This window comes from Pleurodeles waltl, chromosome 7, assembly GCF_031143425.1.
Source record: "Pleurodeles waltl isolate 20211129_DDA chromosome 7, aPleWal1.hap1.20221129, whole genome shotgun sequence".
Classification (NCBI taxonomy): Eukaryota; Metazoa; Chordata; class Amphibia; order Caudata; family Salamandridae; genus Pleurodeles; species Pleurodeles waltl.
Window position 1 is genome coordinate 364089040 of NC_090446.1, and position 25102 is coordinate 364114141.

At 45.5% G+C, this 25102-nt stretch overlaps 1 protein-coding gene across 3 annotated transcripts in view; it reads left to right on the forward strand.

Annotated features, from left to right (window-relative positions):
* PIGU (phosphatidylinositol glycan anchor biosynthesis class U) overlaps window positions 1–25102 on the forward strand; it is a 205455-nt gene that overhangs the window by 114781 nt on the left and 65572 nt on the right. For all 3 annotated transcript variants that reach the window (XM_069243809.1, XM_069243811.1, XM_069243810.1), the window contains one exon: window positions 6982–7079. In XM_069243809.1, coding sequence (XP_069099910.1) covers window positions 6982–7079 — 98 coding nt within the window. The remainder of the gene's footprint in view (window positions 1–6981; window positions 7080–25102) is intronic.

Consider the following 25102-nt stretch of genomic DNA (forward strand, 5'->3'; position numbering starts at 1 on the left):
GTTTGGACTCTCTAACCGTTTCCAGACCGTTTTCTGTACTACAGTACTAGTGGTTCTGTTCTTATTTTTCCTCTTGTACCCACTTCTTTTGTGTGTTTCTTCTTTTGGAATTTCATGAATCCTTATTGTCATCGTGCTTAATGTGTACCTAACTTTCTGACTGCACCACTTTGATAAGTTGTGTTTAACATTTAATACGTAAATTAAAGAATTGTTAAAAAAATCTGTTTGGGAGCAGTAATAGTGTCACGTGTTGTAAAATTGTGTCCTTCAGGATAATATCCTTCATCAAGAGCCATTCAGTTATACATATGTAGTTGCTGCTTGGGGTCATTGAACTCTGACATTCTGATAGCTCCACATTCACAGTTACTCACGAGGACCAGTCAGGGATTGGGAAGTCAAGCTTTGTATGTTTGTGGAAGCATTTCAGTCCTTTCCATAGTGGACAAACTGAAACAATCTCATAAGAGGTATTCCTCTTCAGCAGCCACTCTGAAGCAAACTATGGTAACAGACACCTTTCTCCTAGGCAGATGTGCACATTTTGTAGTTTTACAGGTTCAATGTATATGGATTTGAAGAGAGAATTAACATACTTGTGTTAGAGCTAAGGGCAGTAGATCTGTCTTTGACATTTATTTCCCAGCTCTGAATATACAGATAATTCAGCAACACTGTACAAACTAACCAAGCATTTGCAATCAGGCTGAGGACTGTCTCCAGACTGTAGGAAAGTAGCCTCTTTCTAGCTTGGTTACCCCACCTTTTGGCCTGTTTGTCAGTGTGCTTGACTGTATTCACTGGGATCCTGCTAATCAGGACCACAGTGATTATGCTCTCTCTCCCAAAAGTCTGTATTTCACCCACAGTTGGCATACTTGGTGCTCCTAGTATATGGTATCTAGTTAACCAGGGCATTGGGGTTCCAGGGGATCCCTATGGGCTGCAGCATATATTTTGCCACCCATAGGGAGCCCATGGAAAGCCTTCTGCAGGACTGCCACTACAAAAGGTGCAAGCACCCTTTCACTGCCATTTTTCACTACACCAGGTCTCTTATAAGTCACCCCTATGGTAGACCTTCCAGCCCAGAGGGCAGGGTGCAAAGTACTTGTGTGTGAGGGCACCCCTGCACTAGTAGAGGTGCCCCCACGAACTCCAGGTCCATTTTCCTGGACTTCGTGAGTGCGGGGGTGCCGTTTTACGCGTGTACTGGACATAGGTCACTACCTATGTCCATCTACATAATGGTAACTCCAAACATAGGCATGTTTGGTATCAAACATGTTGGAATCATACCCCAAGGCTCTTGCAAGCATTGGTTGTATGATTCCATGCACTGTGGGTGCTCCTTAGAGGACCCCCAGTATTGCCATTTCAGCCTTCTGAGGCTTTCCAGGCAGCCCAGGCTACTGCCACCTACCAGACAGGTTTCTACCCTCCTGTTGCTTGAGAAGCTAAAGCCCAGGAAGGCAGAACAAAGGATTTCCTTTTTGAGAGGGGTGTTAAACTCTCTCCCTTTGGAAATATGTGTTACAGGCTGGGGAGGGGTAGCCTCCCCAAACCACTGGCAATGCTTTGAAGGGCACATTTGTTGCCCTCCTTGCATAAACCATTCTACACCGGTTCAGGGACCCCCAGCCCCTGTTCTGGTGCGAAACTGGACAAAGGAAAGGGGACTGACCAGTTCCCTGTCCATCACCACCCCAAGGGTGGTGCTCAGAGCTCCTCCAGAGGGTCCCCGGGTTTTGCCATCTTGGATTCAAGGTTGGCAGGGAACTCTGGGAACATCTGAGTGGCCAGTGCCAGCAGGTGACGTCAGATCCCTCCCCTGATAGGTGATTACCTGGTTAGGTGGCAAACCCCCCTTTCAGGGCTATTTAGGGTCTCTCCTTTGGGTGGTTCCTCAGATTCGGATTGCAAGACTCCTGTGCACCCTCCACATTGACTTCTCACTGAAGAAACTGCATCTGGACTGCTGAGTACCCCACAAGCTGCAACAAAGAAGCAAGATGCCTCCTGCAACATGGTATCTCCGGCTCCTGCCAGCAGCTGCAACAGTTTCCTGGTCGTGCATCCTCTGAGGACAGCCCATCTTCAGCCTGCATCAGAAGGAAGAAGGTATCCACCTTGGGGTGAAGGAGTCACTCTCCTGCTTCTGCAGGCACCAACTGTCGACGACTGGCTGCAGAGTTTCCCTCTCCTGCTGAGCTGCGTGGATCCTACATCATGAGTGGTGGACTGAAGTGGTCTCAACGGTCCTCTCTTCCAGCTGTCCAACTTTGGTGGATATAAATCCTTGCCTCCTCACGCAAGACCATACCCTCATGCACTGCGTCATTTCCCGTTGGAATCCTTCTCCAAGTTCTTTGTGCATCTTGAAGCACAGGGCCCCAGCACCCTATCCCTCTACTCATAGCTTCAAGAGTGGTTCTCTGGCAGTGTGGGAGCCTTTGTCGTAGTGCTGCGAGGGCCTCTTCTGCAACTTTGTTGTCCCCGTGCTGTGGGAAACCTGTGTGCGCTGCCTGGTCTTCTGTGGGCTCCCTGTATTGCTGAGGGCCCCTTTTGGCTCCCCCTCCTGGGTAGAGTCGACCTGTTCCTTCCTGGTCCCTGGAAGCGCCATTTTCCGCTAACCACGAGCTCTGCGTGGGCCAAGGCTTGTTGGCGGACTCAGATGCAAACCTGACTGCAACCCTCCATCCAGCGTGGGACACTACCTGCACCCTCCAGGAACCTGACTCTGTCTTCTTGGGTGCAGTGTTGACTCTTCTTCCCCACCGGTGGTTCATTTCTTGCACCTTCCTCCTGGTGGGTTGGTGCTGTTGCCCTTCCTGGACTCTTCTGTGCTTCTTGGACTTGGTCCCCTCTTTCCACAGGTCCTCTGGTCCAGGAATCCACTGTTGGTGTCTTGCAGTCTCTTCTGGGTTTTGAAATATTCTTCTGTTCTTCTTTCTGTGTGTTCTAGGAAACTTACTGTGATTTACTCCTGCTTTGCTGGTCACTGGTGTGGGTTCTGCTACTTACCTTTGGGCTTTCTAAGTACTTCCAGCTCCCCTCTACACACTACACTTGCCTAGATGGGAGACCGACTTTCACATTCCACTTTCTTAGTATATGGTTTGCGCTCCCCCTAGGCCCATTTCTAACTTTTGTGATTTTCACTAATTGCACTGTTTTCCAACTGTTTTATTCCTATGTCTGCATACTAGTGTTTATAATTTGTGTATTACTTACCTCCTAAGGTAGTATAGCCTCTATGGTATTTCTGGTATTTGGGTCACCAAAATAAAGTACCTTTACCTTTGTAACACTGAGTGTTTTCTTTCATGTGTGTGAGTACAGTGTGAATACAGTGGTATTGCACAAACTTTGCATGTCTCCTAGATAAAGCTTGTCTGCTCATCCACATTTACCTCTAGAGAGCCTGGCGTCTAGACACCGCCTACACTACACTAATAAGGGATAACTGGACCTGGTATAAGTTGTTAAGTACCATAGTTACCCACCACACACCAGGCCAGCCTCCTACACACAGAAGGTCAGAAGTTATGGCACTGGTTGATTGCCTCAACTTAATGACGATTCACCTACCAGGTGGCCAAAATCAAAAAGCAGATGCTCTAAGCTGGCAATTGTCAGAAACGCATGAGTGGTCTATCAATCACAAAGAGCTCATTCACATATTCAGCTGTTATAAAATGCATATACTCCTGTTGAAAAATGGCCCTCCCTGAAGAGCCACCCCAAAATGTTTACCTTCCTCATCCTCTTTTTCTGATCTCGTTTTGGTTGGCTTTAGGACTCGGTGTACTTTACCACTGCTAACCAGTGCTAAAGTCCTTATGCCCTCTACTTAAAATTTTCTAACATTGGCTTATCCACAATTGGCATGTTTAATTTACTTATAGGTCCCTAATAAAGTGCACTATGTATGCCCACGGGGCTGTAAATACGACTAGTGGACCTGCAGCACTGATTGTGCCACCTACTTATGTAGGTCTTTAAACATGTCTCAGGCCTGCCACTGCAGAGTCTGTGTGCAGGTTTACTGCCAGTTCGACTTGGCATTTAAACCACTTGACAAGTCTTAAACTCCCCTTTTATTACATACAAGTCAGACCTAAGGTAGGCCCTAGGTCACCCATAGGATAAGGTGCTATGCAACTAAGAGTTAGGACATGTACTTTTTAAGTTTTACATGTCCGACTAGTGAAAACTCCCAAAGTCGTTTTCACTAAGGTGAGACCAGCTCCTCTTGTAGGCCATCATTGGGAATTTTTTAATACACTTTTAAACTGTAATTCCGGATTTGAAAGGAGTTGCATGCATCATGTTTCATATCTTTGTAGTGGTAATGGTACATTTTCTTTATTGGTAAAGTTGGATTTAACATTACTATTTTAGAAATTCCAATTTTAGAAAGTATGCATTTCTCTGCTCTTACTGCTCTATGTGCCTGCAGCCTGTCTTCAGTACACATCAGGAATGGGTGACAGATACCCTTTGTGCATTCCCTCTAGACAGTCACAAACACAGGAAGGTTAGGTGTGTCTGAGCACTCACCTGCATTCTGATGGCTCTTCCTGGGCAGGAAGGGAGGAGGGGGGACTGACACTTAAACATGAATGAGCAGTGCCTTCCCCCCCACAAAGTTCTGAGTACCCCATACTAATAGCCTGGAGCCCGGGCTAAGGAAGAAAGGACCTGTGTGCACTTCAAAGGCCCTTCTTTGAAGGCACCCACACTTCAAAGGCACATTTGGGTATAAGAACTGGGTCTCTAACCCTACCAAATCAGTACACTACTGAACCTGTAAAGAAGTTTGCCAGAAGTAAGGACTGCTGTGCTACAAGGAGAGCCGCTCTGATGCACTTCTTTCCAAGAAGGACTGCTCTCTGCTTTGATCAGTTACCCTGATGGTATCTGCCCTGCTGGGGAAGGTCGGGACCCCTCTCATCTAAACCCAAAGGGATTCCAGGGGCTTGTAGGCTTGCCCCTCTGTTCTCCTGCAATCTCGGGATCATCAAAGACTGCCGGCAAACCAGTACCTGGACTCTGTCTGCTGTGAGTCTTGCTCTGCCAGGTGGTGCCAATCCTTGCCTAGGGCCTAGGAAGTGAAAATCTGGGCTGCAACAATAGAAAACCAATGCATAGACGATGTTAACCCAATTATAATTTGCCCATTTCCTCTTGACACCAACACATCCCCAGTGCTGCCCAAGCCTTGGACTCCGCAATGGCAACTGTGCAACGCATCGTCACCAAATTCCACCACATCTCTGACTTTGCATGGCTCGACGCATCGCTCCAACCCACCGGTTTGCTAACAACACATCGCCTCAAAGTCCACCACTATCTGATGATCTTCACATCCTCGAAACTGCACAACTCGTAAGTGATGCATCACCTACATCTTCTTGATCAACAGCGATACATCTCCTCTGTGCCACTCATTGAGTCCTCGAAGTTGATGCTTCTTCCATCCAAGGTAGGTCAGTGGACCAAGCGTGGGTTCTGTAGATGGCCTGTCCTCCATTGTGGTCGGCCTGAAGCTTGGATTTACCCTGGTTCAGCGCGACTTCAAATAATCTTTTTGGCGCTATTGGCTTCTAAGCACTATTTTTGGTTTATTCTTTAAAGATTTGTATCTCAAATTCTACCGATTGAATTTTTGTCGTTTTGGTCTTGTTTTACTCATTAAAATGTTATCTATTTTTCGTGTGGAGTCTTTTGGTGGTGTTTTTATTGTGTTATTGTGTGGGTGGTGTGTGTGTGTGTGTGTGTTGCACAAATATTTTGCACATTGCCTGTTTGCTCTTTGCCAAGGTACCAGAGGGTGAGCACAGGTTATTTCTAAGTGTATGTCTAGCTTACCCTGACTAGAGTGGTGGAACTACTTGTATGGGTGGGATACTTGATGTGTAATGTTGTGTATTGTTTTGAGGTTCAAATCATAGAAATTGCTTATGCAGTTGTGAAATTATGACATTTCTTATGCTTAAGTGGTGTCCCATGCTTCCAGTGATGTTTGAATGGTGGTCCCAAGCATTCACTGGTGATTTAGTGGGAGTTAAGAACTACTGACTTATACATAACTGGGGAGCTAACGACCTCAATCAGGTATTTGTGAACTAAGGCCATATTGATATGGTAACCTCCTTTTAAACAGTCCATCACAAGATATTTAGTTTCATGTATATTATTGTGCTACCAAAAAGCAAACATATGTATGCTGCCAAAGTCTAAAGCCCATTGAACCAGTGGTAAAGCAGCCATTGCAAGCCATGTTAAAAAGTACCTCTGACTGAAATATGTGAATCAGCTACCTGTAGCCACCCTGGCCACCCTGGTTATCTGTCATGGCTGGCTGTGTAGAATTCATGACCATCCCTCCTTCGTCCTTGGGTATAAGGACATGGATTGGTTTGAGAGCCCCATGATGAGCAGGAGATACTGTACGAGGCAGTGTCTTAATTGGAAATCTAGCACAGCCTGCAGCCTCAAAGGCAGAGTGCAGTTTTTTCCTGTATTTTTAGCCTGAAGGCTTTATATGCCTACACGGACAATGTGTTTGCTTTTTCCTATGTTTTTAAATCCAGAGAGGAGGATAAGGATACTTTATAAGTTACTTCATGTTTATCTTTTCCTTTTAAAAACAGTCTAAACTAGAGAAAATACCTTTCAGTTAAATATGGGTAGGTTAAAGTTAGTTTAAAATATTTTTTCTCCAAAGAGAATTTGCTCTTTTAAAAAGTGTGCAGATTGTTCAAGACTGAACAAACATTACAGAATTACAGTTAAGAAACTTGCTCTTCCTGCTTATTATGTGAGCAGCATCCTACAGCTTCTTTTTCATGTGTGTCGCTGAGCATTTTGAGTATTAAATACTCAGTTCATTACTTTATTACCAAATGTTTAAGGTGGGTACCATTTATGCCCTTAAATTAACCAGATATGTTGGTTTCTACCTTTTTATAGGCAGTGCCATTCTAAGTGCTGTATTCTTGGCTTTAGCTACATACCAGTCGTTGTATCCACTCACCTTGTTAGCTCCAGCATTGTTGTATCTGCTACAGGTAAGGATCATTTTACAAAATATGCCTGATTTTACATTGACATACTTCACTTGGCATTAACATTTATGTCTAGAATTGAGAGTCATCTGTTCCTTAATTACTTGTTGAACTGTTTGTTAGCTTCTGACTGGAGGTGCTGTGTTTTTAACAAACTGACAGCTAATGCAGTTCTGTTACCTACCAAAAGTTATTATTTTGCAAAGCACTTAAGAATACAGTTCTCCTTGGGAAAAACAAATTAATGCTACAGATTGATGTGTAGAAGCTGTAGCTATTTTTGTATAATCATCACAGAGCAAAGTCAGTATGGATTTGGAGAGAATAGGGGTCTTATTAGGAGGCTGGCGACTCGCGGTGGCGGTGGGACCACCTCACCTGTGGTGGTCTGACCGCCACATTACAACCCTGGTGGGTGGACCTGCCAGGGGACTGACATTCCGGCCAGGAACAATGTTCCGGAGGGGTTGACAGGAGTCAGAGTTGTAACCAGCCAGGGCAGAGCTGAGCCCAGAGCCGCCTGGCTGAAAACAACCCCACTTTTCGCCAGCCTTTTCATGGCGGGGATCCCGCCATGAAACAGCTGGTAGGAAGCCAGTGCCGGGCTGACAGCCCCACCCCCCACCTCCCAAGTCACCATCAGAATGCGCCCTATCTGCTTTGCAGACAGCTCACATTCTAATGGTGCTGGCGGTCCCCTATGCTCCATGTGGATCCAAGACTAATGCCGCCACACAGTTTCCACTGTGATGACCAAGGTTTCTGCCGGCAAGCCAGTGGAAACCTTGTAATAGGTCTGGCGGGGAGATCGCCAGCCCCGCAGCAGTGTCCTCACCACGAGTCTGGCAGTCACCTTTTCTGACCCCCAGACACTTAATGAGGCCCTAAACTATCACTTTAAGAGTGTCTACAGTGGAAAGAGATTGAGGAGACTAGTGCAAGTTAACAGTGACAGTTCCATAAACATTAGACAGCTTTTACATAAATTTATATCACCTTTCTTCAAATATATTGTTGCTGAATGCTACAGATCAAGAGGAAGGTCTTGAGATCAGTCGTGGAGCCCCCCCATCTTCTTCATCCCCCTCCAAGTCCTCCAGACGTTCCGGTAAGTCGAGGCATAAGAAGGTGGCAAAATGTTCTTTGACTTCCTTGTCTGTCGGCCAATGAGGCAAGGGAGTGGGAGGGTTGTCGCTCAAGGCCTCCATCTACGGAGACTGCGTCTGGGCTGACTTTGCGCTTCCCTGGGTTTCAGGGGAGCATGAGCTACTCTTCCCAGCTTAAAGAGTTTTATGAGGCCATGCACCTCATCTTTGGGCAGTCTGACTCCACTGGTGAGACTGCGGGCCCTGCGGTGTCAGATGGGGCCCTTTCGTGTTCTGCACCGGCAGCTTCGACCTCAGCTCCGAGGAACACTCATAGATCCATTCCTGGATCTGAACCAGCGCTGTTCATACCACTTTGACCTTCCCCCGCGCCAGTTCCAACATCAGCGCTGCGCAGGCAGTGCCACCCCATCCTCATTGCTGATTCTGACGTTGAGCCGGATGGGCATCTGAAAGTCAGAGCAGACAACCTCAGCCAACAATGCCTAGCCAATCACAAAGGACATCCCCATCCAGAGGTGGCACATGGTCTCGTTGAGCAGTGGGGAGAGCCTTGGTTAGATCTGTTCTCCTCCAAAGAAAACGCGCAATATCAGTGGTATTGCACGTTGGAATTTCCAAGGGGCCAATCGCTCAGCGACCCTCTTCATCTCAAGTAGACCTTAGGCCAACTGTGCACCTTTTTGCCCCTTCAACTTCTGCCCAAAGCTCTCAAGAAGATCAAGAACGACTGCACCAAAGTAATCCTTGTAGCTCCAGACTGGGCATGAAGAGTCTGGTATCCTGAGCTATTGAGTATGACCATTGATCCTCTGATCAGACTGCCCCTTAGGGAAGATCTTCTGTTGCAGCAGCAGAGAAGGGTTCTCCACCTGAACTCGTCGAGTCTCTGCCTTTTTGCTGGGAAATTGAGCGGCAGCAGTTGACAGCTTTTGACCTTCTTTCTAAAGTCTGTAATGTTACCTTGGCAGCCAGGCGTCCTTCCACCAAAACGATATATGCCAATCGTTGGAAAAAATATGTAGCACAGTGCGCGGACAAATCTGTTGACCCCTTTTCTACCCCTCTTTCTCACATTCTCTTGTTTAGACTTTCTTTGGCCCTGCAGGGCTCTGCTATGGGCACTCTCAAAGGTTACGTATCTGCTTACTCTGCATTTTTGAGGTTGTCTGAAAAACCTTCCTACTTTAAGTCTCCAATTGTAAAAAGGTTCCTTAAAGGCCTTACTCATATGTTTCCTCCATCGACATTCATTATGCCCCAATGGGATTTGAATTTGGTTCTGACATTCCTCACGTGTGCTCCTTTTAAGCCTCTTCACAATTGTCCTCTCGGGCTTCCAACGTTAAAGACAGCCTTCCTTGTGACTGTTACATCTGCCCACTGGGTGAGTGAGCTGCAGGCATTGTCATCTAAAACCGCCTTACCTTTCTATCTACCCTGACAAAGTGGTGCTTCCCACTTGGGATTCCTTTTTGCCAAAAGTGGTCATGCCCTTTCAAGTAGACCAACCCATCACCTTGCCTACTTTTTACATACTCTTTCTAAGGGGGAGGAGAGACTCCACCTCAAGGACCCCAAAAAAACGTTGTTGTTCTACCTTGATCATACGAAAGAGTTTTAGGTGGGCATTCAACTCTTTGTCAGTTATGTGGGTGCGAAGAAAGCTCTGCAAGTGCAGAATTGGACTGTCTTCCGATGGGTCATACTCTGTATTAGATTCTGCTATGCACTGGCAAAGAAGCAAACACCTGAAGGTTTCCATGCTCATTCTATTCGAACTACAGCTGTGAACACTGTATTAGCATGCTGATTTCCAGTCCTTGGTATCTGTCAGGCGGCAATGTGGGCATCCTTGCACATGTTCACCAAACACTACTGCCTGGACAGTCAGGTCTGTAGGGACGGGTACTTTACCCGTTCATTCCTGCAGGACTTTCTAGTTTGATCTTGCTCAAGAGACCCACCTCCGGGGATGTTATTGCTTGGGTATCTATTCACAAGGTAAGAAATCCGCAACTAGTAGTCTCTATCAGATGAATACGTTACTAACCTTTGGTAATGCCTTATCTGGTAGAGACATATTCTTGTTGCAGATTCCTTACCAAACCACCCAGCCTCCACGCTCTACGAACTGATTTCCATTAACAATTCTGTTTAGGGCCTTAGTTGTGAAGCACCAGTGGTCAGTGTTCTTCCTGTCCCTGCACTTCTGGCGTGAAAAGTAGTGAAAAGAAACTGACGTCAGCCTATCCGGGTGGTGCCTAAATAGGACCCGGAGCCAGTCGACGCTATGGGTACTGCTAAAGAAAAATCTCTGGATCCAGACTGATGCCTGGGGAAAATTCACAAGGTAAGGAATCTGCAACTAGAATATGTCTCTGTGAGGCTTTACTGAAGGTAAATAGCCTTTTCGTTTTCAGCCATGACGGCCATTACAATTAATAACACAGATTAAAACACAATGATTACGCTAAAATTCACATTTGACTTTTGAGATCACGTGAAATAAAAATACAGATAGTCCAATAGATTCAGCAATTTTGAAAATTATGGTTGTAATTGGTTACATAACCAAGTTATAGTTTCACAATTTTTATTATTAAAAATCTTCAGCTGAGCTGTAGGCCTAACCTGTACATTACGCTTTGGGGTGCTAAGTGCATGGTATGGTTAAAAAAGAGGCAGTTAAAAAACAGTTGAAATTGTGGTCGTGAAATAAAAAATGTGTAATTCATACATAATTTATTCTCCAACTTTCACTAGGTTGCCAGTACAGGCGGTTTCTGCCAATTAAGTGTAATTGGGAAAAAATGGTAATATGTTGTTGCTTTGTCAATATTAGACAAAGGATGCTTAATTTAAAGCCAAATAATGCTGAAGGGCACTTTAAAATACTCTAATGTTTAAAGTGCAAGTGCGTTCAACCTACTTTTGAGACTATAACCCCCAGTGTTTGCCACACAAAGGGTCAAGTCCTCTTTAAAAGACCCAGATTAAGTGCAAATGCATTTGTGCTTCCTTCGATAATAGCCCTGCAACCAGTCAACGCAAGATCACTATATGTAAACTGAAGAAAGGGCTTTCTTTGATAAAGTACTACAAAAGGGCCATACATTTCATTTTATGATAAAGTGCTAAGAACATAAAGTGCAAATGCACATAGACAGTTCCGTAGGTTTAATCCCACAGGGATCAATAAGTTATTGCACTAGGGGCTCATAAAGGAGTTAGCTTTCTCCTGTGGGGCTCGGTGTGTTAGTGCAACCCTTGATGTTAATCCCTCGGGGGTAGCCGTTGCTCTAATTGATGAAAACCTTACCCCTTGGACCCCTTTGCTGCCAGGCCTTTTCCCCCTCAGGTGCCAGGCCTTTTTTGGGCTATTTGGGGCAGTTCGCCATTAGGCCCTCAAAACCTTTTTGCCACATAAGCTACCCACGCCAAAATTGCGTCCTTTTTTCCAACATCCTAGGAATTCTAAAGGTACCCAGAGTTTGTGGGTTCCCCTGAAGGAGACCAAGAAATTAGCCAAAATACAGCGAACATTTCGTTTTTTGTTTTTTTTTAAATGGGAAAAAAGGGCTGCAGAAGAATGCTTGTGTTTTTTTTCCCCTGAAAATGACAACAACAAAGCGTTTGCGGTGCTAAAATCACTGGCTTCCCAGCTTTGAGGAGCAGGCAGAATTGAATCAGAAAACCACATTTTTAACACAATTTTTGCATTTTACTAGGGCAAACCCCATTTTTACTTTTTTTGTGCTTATAGCCTCCTTCCAGTTAGTGACAGAAATGGGTGTGAAACCAATGCTGGATCCCGGAAAGCTAAACATTTCTGAAAAGAGGCAAAATTCTGAATTTAGCAAGGGATCATTTGTGTAGCTCATACAAGGTTTTCCTACAGAAAATAACTGCTAAAATAAAAAAAATATTGAAATTGAGGTGGAAAAAACTGCTGTTTCTCTCCACGTTTTAATCTGTAACTTTTTCCTGCGATGTCAGATTTTTTAAAGCAATGTACCGTTACTTCTGCTGGACTGTTCTGGCTGTGGGGATATATAGGGCTTGTAGGTTCATCAAGAACCCTAGGTACCCAGAGCCAATAAATGAGCTGCACCTTGCAATGGGTTTTCATTCTATACCGGGTATACAGCAATTCATTTGGTGAAATATAAAGAGTGAAAAATATGTATCAAGAAAACCTTTGTATTTCCAAAATGAGCACAAGATAAGGTGTTGCGAAGCAGTGGTTATTTGCACATCTCTGAATTCTGGCGGTCCCCATACTAGCATGTGAATTGCATTTCTCAAATAGATGTCTTTTTTTACACACTGTCTTACGTTTGGAAAGAAAAAATGTAGAGAAAGACAAGGGTGCAATAACACTTGTTATGCTATTCTGTGTTCCCCCAAGTCTCCTGATAAAAATACCTCACTTGTGTGCTTAGGCCTAATCCACGCAACATGGACACATCACATTTTTACATTGAAAACTGACATGTTTTTTTTGGAAAGTGCCTCGCTGTGGATTTTGGCCTCTAGCTCAGCCTGCACACAGGGACACCTAACAGTCCTGCGCATTTTTTAAAACTACACACCTAGGGGAATCCTAGATGGGGTGACTTGTGGGGATCTCACCAGGTTCTTTTACTCAGAATCCTTTGCAGACCTCAAAATTTGGCCAAAAAGAGCCACAAATTCCCTTCCAGCCAGCGTTCTTCCAAGTCTCCCGATAACAATGGTAGCTCACTTGTGTGGGTAGGCCTAGTGTCCATGAAAGGAAATGCCCCAAAACGCTATCTGAACACATTAAAATTATCAAATACAAAACTACCTGGTTTTGCTGGAGGGGCACCTGAGTTTTTGGTCTTGGGCTCAGCAGCCGTAGAGGGAAACCTACCAATCCTAGACATTTCTGAAAACTAGACACCCAAGAGAGTCCAGGGAGGTGTGACTTGCTTGGATCCCCTAGTATTTTCTTACCCAGAATCCTCAGCAAACCTCAAATCCAGCTAAAAAATCAAATTTTTCCCACATTTCTGTGTGGGATCACCGCACCGGGACAAATTTCCTATCACCCAACGTTCCCCTCAGCCTCCCAGTAAAAATGATACCTCACTTGTGTAGGTGGGCCAAAACCATGTCGAAATTGAGGGGGCACCAAAGCGGGTCCAAAAGTGCAGTTTGAAAAAAAATATATATATATAAGGCTGACAAATGGGGCAGAATTTTTATCGGTATTGATGAGACAATGCTGGGTGGTAGGAATTTTGTGGATTCCTGCAGATTCCAGAAGGTTCCATCACAAAAATGTGGGGAAAATGTGTGATTTCCAGCAAAGTTGGAGGTTTGCAAGGCATTGTGGGTAAGAATATGGTGTGGTGCTTGTGAAGCACACCACCCTGGAGTCACCCAGATGTTTAGTTTTCAGATGTGCCTAAGTCTTGTGGATTTTTCTACATGGCATCGTCCCAAAGTTCAAAAAGTGCAGCCCTCGCTATTCCAAGTGGGACGATTTTGAGAGTTAGCCAAGCTCTCATGGCCCAAATGTAAAACCAAAACCCAAAATAATCAAATCTCCTCTTGCTTGCCGTGGGATGTTTGTGTGTGGGTGCAGAGCTGCAAGACTATTACCCCCTTCAGTTGGGGCATAACCAGGCCCATACTAGTTCGTAGCCACTACTCCCACTATTTTTTATTTTTTTATTCCCTGGCATCTAGTAGACTTTCTGCCCCCCACCAGGGTGTGGATCGGGGTAATTGCCCCATCAGCCCACTGGTGGACAGAACAACTTTGGCCCATTTATTTGGGGTAGGGGTGTGGCCATACCCCCACCCTCTTATTTTGAAAAAAAAAATCTTCCCTGGTCCTGGTGGGCTTTCTACGCCCCTTAGGAAAGGCCTTTACTCTAATTTCATGCCTCTCTCGCCCCCTCCACGTATCTGGGAGAAATGCTTTTGCATTTCTCCTCTGGAGGGGTAGGCCTCTAATGCCGTGTGCACACGAATGTGCGCTGACAGGGCCCATAGCAGGACGAGCTGGTCTCGTCCTCGGCAGCAGGCAACCATGGCCGAGGGCGAGACCAGCTCGTCCTGGGCACCCAGGGGGTTAAGGATGGCTTTACCATTAGGTTAATTCTGTATGTATGAGCCCTGAACTTGCAAGCAAAACACTGGGTTTGTAAATTGGAGGTTGACTTTCTCAGTTAAAGTGCTGGTGCTTTGGCATTTCCCTGAGTATTTAGCATTTGGTTGGCTATTACAACTGGCTTAAAAAAAAATAAAAAAAGGAACCATCTCTGTTGAGACAAACATGGAACAAACCCCAAGAAGTTTTTTTACTACAGAAGAAAAATGAACATACATATGTTATGGGTCTGCGAGGGTGTCCGGTGAAATCGAAAGAGGGAATTTGAATATACTAGTGCAAGCAAATAGTATTGCAAATATTTTTCGTGGAAGAGATGCAGGTACAAAGCATGTGCCCTCTGTAGGATCCCTTTTGTGCACATAACATTTTCGCACTGTCCCCATAAAAGCTGTGCTCTTTCCAGTGCATTAACTCAGTACACCACAATTATAGATTATTACTGTGTTAGACCATGAAAACGTTTGTTACGTTAGTAACAGATTCTTGATTTAGGTTTAATAGGAACGTTAGGAAATGCTGGGTCTGGGCTAGTAGCTTTCCTGGGAATCGTTTGGTTTCCCAGCCCATCTGAGCTTTTATGTTCAAGAGTTGTCTTTCAAAGAACATAGTTTTTCTAGGTTTCTGCTATTGATTTCCAGGCTGCATAGATGTAGGACTAAACAGCCAGAGCTGTTTTTGTCATCTTGTCTGATGCAAAGAGCTTCAGATCCTTTGCACTTCCTAATGTTGGACTTAATAAAAAGGGGACATAAGTAATATTTGTGGGGGAAGTATCACAAATCATGTGCATGAGTGGCAGAATATAACAAGAGAGAAATGGATTTAATTTCATTTTGGAATAGTTATTTACTATTGGTCTCCTCAACCATCTGTACCACAAAAGATTTCCTTCCAACTTCATCAGACTTTGCTTCAAAAAGCAAGCGAACACCTTACCTCAGAATCTTGTGGTGATGGAAGTTCTGTCTCACCAAAAAAGGACAGAAAATCATACTTATTACCTTTTGGTACATAAAAAAGGACTGAAATAAATATTCAGACCCATGCTCGATCTAAGACAAACAAACAGATAAAGAAAGGTAAGTTCAGGATCTTGGTATTACACCACATTTTCCCCACAGTTAAATCAAGGAGACTGAATTTGTGCCATAGTTCTACATGATGCCTACCTTCACATTGCCATCATAAACAAACACAACAGGATCACAGAATGTTTGTAAGATTTGTGGTAGGAAAATATTGTTACCAATTCGTAGCTCTTCCTTCTAATCGAAAGTTGGTTCCTTTAACTTTTTTCAAAGTGCATGGCAGTTGTGTAGGTGGCTGGCCTGGCTTATAGTGGGTACCTTTTGGTACTTGCACCCTGTGCCAGGTCCAGTTATCCCTTATTAGTAGAATAGAGGTGTTTCTAGCAGCTTAGGCTGATAGAAGGTAGCTATGGCAAAGCAGCTTAGGCTGAACTAGGAGACGTGCAAAACTCCTACTATACCACTTATATCCTATAGCACAATATCATAAGAAAACGCAATACTCAGAGTTACTAAAAATAAAGGTACTTTATTTTTATGACAATATGCCAACAGTATCTCAGTGAGTACCCTCAGTTAAAAGGTAAGTAATATACACAAGTCATATGTACACAAACTTAAAACAGGTAAGTAATAGTAAGAAAAGTAATGCAAACAGTGTAGAATTACAATAGGATGCAATAGGTGTACATAGGTCTAGGGGCAACAAAAACCATATACTCCAAAAGTGGAATGCGAATCACGAATGGACCCCAGACCTATGGGAGCTTGTAGAGGGTCGCTGGGACTGTAAGAAAACAGTCAGGGTGTCCAACATACCCCACCCCAAGACCCTGAAAAGTAGGAGTAAAGTACCCCTACTACCCTAAAAGGACACAATAGTCGTGATAGGGGGATTTTGCAAGAACCACAAACACCAGCAAAGCACTGAAGACATATTTCTGGACCTGAGGACCTGCAAGGCAAGGGGACCAAGTCCAAGAGTCACAAAAGTGTCCAGGGGGGCAGATGCCCACTAAACCCCGGATGAAGGTGCAAAAGGGCTGCCTCCGGGTGGAAGAAGCCAAAGATTCTGCAACAACTAAAAGGGCTAGGCACTTCTCCTTTCGATGGAAGATGTCCCACGGCATGCTGGAGGTTACAGAAGTGTTCCCACGCAGAAATACCGCAAACAAGCCTTGCTACCTGCAAGGGTCGCGGTAGAGGTTTTTGGGTGCTGCTGGGGACCAGGAAGGACCAGGATGTCGCCCCTTGGAGGAGAAGACAGAGGGGGCGCTCAGCAACTCAGAGAGCCCCCACAGAAGCAGGCAGCACCCGCAGAAGTACCCAAACAGGCACTTGGAAGATTTGTGAACCGGAGCTGGCTCAGAGTCACAAAGGAGGGTCCCACGACGTTGGGGTCCAACTCAGAGGGTTGAGCACTGCAGGACGGAGTGCTGGGGACCCAGGCTAGGCTGTGCACAAAGGAATCCTTGGACAAGTGCACAGAAGCCGAAGCAGCTGCAAATCACGCAGTACATAGGTTTGCAGTCTAGCGTGGGGAGGCAAGGACTTACCTCCACCAAACTTGGACTGAAAGATCACTGGACTGTGGGAGTCACTTGGATATAGGGCCTGTGTTCCAGGGACCACGCTAATCAGGATGAGAGGGGACCCAGAGGACCAATTATGCAGTCTCTCTCAGAGGAAATCCTTTGTTCTGCCTTCCTGGGCCAGGGCTGCCTGGACCCCAGGAGGGCAGAAACCTGTCTGAGGGGTTGGCAGCTGCAGCAGCTGCAGTGGAGACCCCGGAAAGGCAGTTTGGCAGTACCCGGGTTCTGTGCTAGAGACCCGGGGGATCATGGAATTGTCTCCCCAATGACAGAATGGCATTGGGGTGACAATTCCATGATCTTAGACATGTTACATGGCCATGTTCGGAGTTACCATTGTGACGCTATACATAGGTAGTGACCTATGTATAGTGCACGCGTGTCATGGTGTCCCCGCACTCACAAAGTCCGGGGAATTTGCCCTGAACGATGTGGGGGCACCTTGGCTAGTGCCAGGGTGCCCACACCCTAAGGGGGTTATTACAACTTTGGAGGAGGTGTTAATCCGTCCCAAAAGTGACGGATATACCACCAGCCGTATTACGAGTTCCATAGGATATAATGGACTCGTAATACGGCTTGTGGTATATCCGTCACTTTACCGTCACTTTTGGGACGGATTAACACCTCCTCCAAAGTTGTAATAACCCCCTAAGTAACTTTGCACCCAACCTTCACCAGGTGAAGGTTAGACATATAGGTGACTTATAAGTTACTTAAGTGCAGTGGTAAAAGGCTGTGAAATAACGTGGACGTTATTTCACTCAGGCTGCTCTGGCAGGCCTGTGTATGAATTGTCAGATCTCCCTATGGGTGGCAAAAGAAATGCTGCAGCCCATAGAGATCTCCTGGGACCCCAGTACCCTGGGTACCTTAGTACCATATACTAGGGAATTATAAGGGTGTTCCAGTATGCCAATGTGAATTGGTGAAATTGGTCACTAGCCTGTTAGCAGAGCCTCAGTGAGACAGTTAGGCATCACACAGGGAACACATACATATAGGCCACAAACTTATGAGCACTGGGGCCCTGGCTAGCAGGATCCCAGTGAGACAGTGAAAACACCCTGGCATATACTCACAAACAGGCCAAAAGTGGGGGGTAACAAGGCTAGAAAGAGGCTACTTTCTCACAATGGGGAACTAACCCCAACCTCTCTCTTTCACTCTCTATGTCTAGGGATTCCCTATCTAAGGCCAGCTGCTGCTGTTTAAGCTTCCGTCTGGTCTCTTCAACCCTCAACTTTTTGAGTTCCCCTTCTAACAAGTTATCCTCAGGGTGGGTGGGTTGGGAATGCTTTGACACAGAGGAAATGTGGGAAGTTTCAGAAGGGGACCTGTCCCTAACTGTCTGGATCCTGGTAACCTGGCCTCTAGGGATAAAAGATGCCCTACTGTTGTGGGAGCCTCTATCACTACCAGCTTCACTAGGTGTCCTGCTAGGGGGCAGGCCCTTGTAAGAACCCTCCCCAGCTTTCTCAAGGAACTCCCCTGAGTCAGACTTGGAAGCTTCCCCATTTTCTAACCTCTCATGTGATGGTCCAGACTGGTACTGGTCATCCACAACAAGCATGTTAAAGAGAAACTCTTTTGTAGGATTCTTTCCTATACTCAAACCTCTATCCAGGCAGAGACCCCTTAAACCTTTGTAGTTTAAACTCTCACATGTTGCATTAACAGTTTTGGGAGTGGGCTCTACAACAGTCATGATAGTATAGGTTTAAGGATAGTGAGAAAGAAAACGTTTTAGGACTTTAGAAAGTACAGAGAAAAAAACGTTTTCAAACTTTGGGAAAACTTTTAGAAGTTTTCAAAAACTTTTCAGAACTTTGTTAAAAGTTTTAGAATAGACAAGTAAACTTTTTTGGTTAAGTGTACGTATACTGAACTATTTGGTATATGATTCTCTTATGAAAAGTACCAAATGACAAAGTGGTGAAGCAGTTGCAAGTACTTATCCCACCGCTGCCACCAATGTAGGAGGCTGGCCCGGCTTATAGTGGGTACCTTGTGGTACTTACACCCTATGACAGGTCCAGTTATCCCTTATTAGTAGAATAGAGGTGTTTCTAGCAGCTTAGGCTGATAGAAGGTAGCTGTGGCAAAGCAGCTTAGGCTGAACTAGGAGACATGCAAAGCTCCTACTATACCACTTATATCATATAGCACAATATCATAAGAAAACACAATACACAGAAGTACTAAAAATAAAGGTACTTTATTTTTATGACAATATGCCAACAGTATCTCAGTGAGTACCCTCAGTTAGAAGGTAAGTAATATACACAAGTCATATGTACACAAACCCAAAACAGGTAAGTAATAGTAAGAAAAGTAATGCAAACAGTGTAGAATTACAATAGGATGCAAAAGGTCAACATAGGTCTAGGGGCAACACAAACCATATACTCCAAAAGTGGAATGCGAATCACAAATGGACCCCAGACTTATGGGAGCTTGTAGAGGGTCACTGGGACTGTAAGAAAACAGTCAGGGTGTCCAAGATACCCCACCCCAAGACCCTGAAAAGTAGGATTAAAGTACACCTACTACCCCAAAAGGACACAATAGTCGTGATAGGGGGATTCTGCAAGAACCACAAACACCAGCAAAGCACTGAAGACGGATTCCTGGACCTGAGGACCTGCAAGTCAAAGGGACCATGTCCAAGAGTCGCGATAGTGTCCGGGGGGGCAGGAGCCCAGGAAACCCCGGATGAAGGTGCAAGAAGGCTGCCTCCGGATGGAAGAAGCTTAGGATTCTGCAACAACGAAGAGAGCTAGGAACTTCTCCTTTGGATGGAAGATGTCCCACGGCGTGCTGGAGGTCGCAGAAGTGTTTCCACACAGAAATACCGCAAACAAGCCGTGCTAGCTGCAAGGGTCGCGGTAGAGGTTTTTGGGTGCTGCTGGGGCCAGGAAGGACCAGGATGTCGCCCCTTGGAGGAGGAGACAGAGAGAAGGCGCTCAGCAACTCAGAGAGCCCCCACAGAAGCAGGCAGCACCCGCAGAAGTACCGGAGCAGGCACTTAGAAGATTTGTGAACCGGAGCTGGCTCAGAGTCACAAAGGAGATTCCCACAACGTCGCAGCCCAACTCAGAGGGTTGAGCACTGCAGGACGGAGTGCTGGGGACCCAGGCTAGGCTGTGCATAAAGGAATCCTTGGAGAAGTGCACAGAAGCTGGAGCAGCTGTAAATCACGCAGTACACAGGTTTGCAGTCTAGCGTGGGGAGGCAAGGACTTACCTCCACCAAACTTGGACTGAAGGATCACTGGACTGTAGGAGTCACTTGGATATAGCGCCTGCGTTCCAGGGCCCACGCTCGTCAGGATGAGAGGGGACCCAGAGGACCGGTGATGCAGTGTTTTGGTGCCTGCGTTAGCAGGGGGAAGATTCCGTAGACCCACGGGAGATTTCTTCTTTGCTTCCAGTACAGGGTGAAGGCAGATGACCCCCCTGAGCATGCACCACCAGGAAACAGTCGAGAAATCTGCAGGATGAGGCGCTACAATGTTGCTGGTAGTCTTCTTTCAACTTTGTAGTGGTTTTGCAGGCGTCCTAGAGCAGTCAGCGGTCGATCCTTGGCAGAAGTCGAAGAGGGAAGTGCAGAGGAACTCTGGTGAGCTCTTGCATTCGTTATCTGAAGAATACCCCAGAGGAGAGACCCTAAATAGCCAGAAAAGGAGGTTTGGCTACCAAGAAAGGAGGATTGGCTACCAAGAGAGGTAAGAGCCTATCAGAGGGGGTCTCTGATGTCACCTGCTGGCACTGGCCACTCAGGGCAGTCCAGTGTGCCCCCAACACCTCTGAATTCAAGATGGCAGAGGTTTGGGACACACTGGAGGAGCTCTGGGCACCTCCCCTGAGAGGTACCGGTCAGGGGAGTGGTCACTCCCCTTTCCTTTGTCCAGTTTCGCGCCAGAGCAGGGCTGGGGGATCCCTGAACCGGTGTAGACTGGCTTATGCAGAGATGGGCACCATCTGTGCTCCTCAAAACATTTCCAGAGGCTGGGGGAGGCTACTCCTCCCCAGCCCTTCACACCTATTTCCAAAGGGAGAGGGTGAGGAAATCCTTTGTTCTGCCTTCCTGGGCTGTGGCTGCCCAGACCCCAGGAGTGCAGAATCCTGTCTGAGGGGTTCGCAGCAGCAGCAGCTGCAGTGGAAACCCCTGAAAGTCAGTTTGGCAGCACCTGGGTTCTGTGCTAGAGACCCGGGGGATCATGGAATTGTCCCCCCCCAATACCAGAATGGTATTGGGGTGACAATTCCATGATCTTAGACATGTTACATGGCAATGTTCGGAGTTACTATTGTGACGCTATACATAGGTAATGACCTATGTATAGTGCACGCGTGTAATGGTGTGCCCGCACTCACAAAGTTCGGGGAATTTGCCCTGAACAATGTGGGGGCACCTTGGCTAGTGCCAGGGTGCCCACACACTAAGTAACTTGGCACCCAACCTTCACTAAGTGAGGGTTAGACATATAGGTGACTTATAAGTTACTTATGTGCAATGAAAAATGGCTGTGAAATAACGTGGATGTTATTTCTCTCAGGCTGCAGTGGCAGGGTTGTGTAAGAATTGTCTGAGCTCCCTATGGGTGGCAAAAGAAATGCTGCAGCCCAATAGGGCTCTCCTGGAACCCCAATACCCTGGGTACCTCAGTACCATATACAAGGGAATTATATGGGTGTACCAGTGTGCCAATGAGAATTGGTAAATTTAGTCACTAGCCTGCAGTGACAAATTTAGAAAGCAGAGAGAGCATAACTACTGAGGTTCTGGTTAGCAGAGCCTCAGTGATACAGTTAGGCACCACACAGGGAACACATACAGGGCACATACTATGAGCACTGGGGTCCTGCCTGGCAGAATCCCAGTGACACAAGGGCTAAAACAAACATACATACAGTGAAAATGGGGGTAATATGCCAGGCAAGATGGTACTTTCCTACAAGTGGTGGCTACATAACTCAAAAAACTAAAGATCTTCATCTACTAATTCGTAGACAGTTGGTTATTAAAAGCTGCATTTTCAGACCTAGTATTGAGGTATTTAAGACCAGCAGCTGAGATCATGCAAAGTCCAAGGTTAAGAATCAACTTACAGAAAGCCACAGTTATTCCAGTGCAAAGGATTCACAACTTGGGAGCAACATTAAAAACCAAAGCGGTAAAAGTGTATCTTTCAGAGGGGAGCCTTGCTTCTGTATGAAAGAAATGTTGCAGTCTGAAGCAAATACTCTGTCCAACTGCTGTGCAGATTTCTTCATTAGTAGGGTCAATGGCTTCGTATGTCTATCTAGTTCTGAATGGCAGACTGTATTTGAGACTATTACAGCAGTTCCTGGAAGACCAATAGAACCCAAAATTGGGAAGCTGGGAGGAAAAATTAACACTATTCCAAGAAGCACTCCAGTAATTTTCTTGATTGTGTCGAGCAACCAACCATTTCAGAAAGTCATTCCACCACAGACAGCAGTGACAGGTGCATCACTACTATGTTAGGGTGCTCACATGGACCAGGTTGCAGCATCAGAGAAGGAAAAATTCCTCCATATCAAACTTTTAAGTTAAGAGCTGCCCATTTATCTCTGAAATCATTCTTCCTATTGTTCAGGATGAATACCCTTCTTGTTCAGATGGACAGTACAACCACAGTATATTGTCTAAATAAGCAGAAAGAAACACATTCAAGACCATTGTCTCTGGATGCTCACGCCATTTGGAAATGGCTTTTGGCGAGAGGACTCTGTATTACTTTTGCCCCATTCCACTGATTCAAATTGTATTGATCAAGGTGTGATACTCTAGAGAAAGAAAACACATAGCCCTCAGTATGGACACACCAGTAATGATTCACAGATCTTCACTTATCAGAGGCCACACACGAAGCTACCATGCATATATCATGTACAAGTTCAGGGTGCAGATCATACACCCCAACCAACCATTGTGGAGTTGAATGGCTTGGCTCTTGAGTTCTTGCCGTAAGGACATTCAGATCATCTACAAGACTGTATGGTGATTTTGAAAAAAGTGAAGAGACCTCCCACTAGAACATCATGTGCATTTAACTGGAAGAGATTCTACATCATATGATACAAAATAGTTATAACCCTATTAGAAGCATCTTTTGCGTATAAAATAGCTACAACCCTAGTAGATGCCTTGCAGAGGTGATTAATCCATACCTTTTACATCTAGCAAGATCTGCCTTCTAATTTGTATCTGTTCAGGTACACCTTTCAGCGATTACTTCATGTAGGAAATCTCCTTCACAAACATCTTTCTTTAAAATACCAGTAGTGAAGGATTTCTTAGAGGGCATTAATAGGTTTTCCTCCAATTCTTGCGCCTACTCAATCAATCAACATCACAGCAACAGTCTCCTAAACCCCCCCGCTCAAGTAATAAGCGGGGTAGCACCCTTTTGCATGGAGAGATGGCCTTATGAGAATTCCAGGGAAATGGAACAATCACCAGGCAGTGCCCAGAACAGGAAATTCAGCGGTTTACTGACAGACAGGAAACTGGCAAACCCTGGGAACATAACCCTCAACGCATAAGCTCCGCACATAACATGACTGTAACAAATCAACCTGCAGGTAACAAACAAATTCTAGATCATGGTTACCATCTTGGGTCAGATGATTGCACAAACAGCGTGGTACAAAAAAGAATCCCAGGACACCAGATAACGCAGGACAATGCGGCCTCAGAGGAAAATAAATTACTTTTCGTTCCTTGCTATAATTTGAAGGGGGCTTTTGACATTCTAAATAGAGGCACCATACTGAAGTTAATAAATGCGATTTTGCCCCTGGCTCACATTTCAACAACAGAATTGATGACTGTGGAGTTCACTCCACATCCAAACAATTAAGACAAAGAGGCAACGCTAACATCCTGGGCCACGTCCGCCATTATTGATCAAATTCTAGTACATCAAGATACGTTTAGCGCATGGGGCATCGTTCTGCAAAAACTAGAACTGCCCAGATACCCTAACCCTCTGGTACCGCAACAAAAGAAGGGCGGCTCAATCTTAAAAGGGGCTGTGGGAGTAGAAACCTCTCCAAGCAGTTGGAACCACATAACAATTGTAAAGCACCAAAGCATGCTCCATCCTGGCATGCACCAACAGATCTTCGTTGGCACTTCCTCAACAGTCAAACAGGCTGGAAGGCAAAATCTAACAGACAACAATCATAAATGGTCCTAACGAAAACCCAGAATATATCCATATTTGCTCCTGGAACACTCATGGCATAAAAAATGTGGTTACCGACAGGGCGGCTCTGAGTTTCCTTCAGCAGTTTGAAATTGTCATGTTGCAGGAAACATGGTGCATGGAGCCGATAAAAATTTCGGGTTATTCTGGGATAGACGTCTATGCCAAACAACCTCGAACATGGACAACCCGAGGGGGGCCTCACATCGTATTGCTCCACAAAAATCAACTGGGTGATCAAACAGATCGACCTGAGAATCGACTGGCTGCTACCAATAAAATTGGAACACCGGGCGCCACTAGGCAACAACAGAACTTTGCTATTGATCAACGTATACATACACCCTAACAAAACCCAAAACAGTGGAAACATTGAAACATTGACCAGTATTTTAAAAATGCTGCAGAAACAAAACAAGGACGCAATACTCATTTTGTCTGGCGATTTCAATCTTGATTTGAGAAAAGGCAGCACAAAATACTAACAGAACATGCACATATACAAAGTTTGAAACCCTGGGTTTGCGCTGCCTGACGCCTCTCCCTGAGGACGACTCATCCGCACAAGTAACCTTTTCAAGCGGCACAAAAAAATCCAACATTGACTTTACATTAATAAACAAAATCGCATTGCCACTGGTCTCAGCACATAGGATCCAACAACGCACAGAGAGCGATCACTTTCCACAACTTATTAAGATCCAGAATGAATGGAATCGGCTTCCCACCACCATCATCATAATTTCAGCCCCAGTGACTAATGAGACAAAAAAACTGAAATGGAAGGGGCCTGGAGTCGACAAAGTAATGGAAGAAGTGTACCGCAGTGCAAGCACAACTAAAGAGCTCAGAGTTGCTAAGAGTGCAGGAACTAGAAGCCAACCCCCAAGGAGAACGAGTGATCGCTTGGAT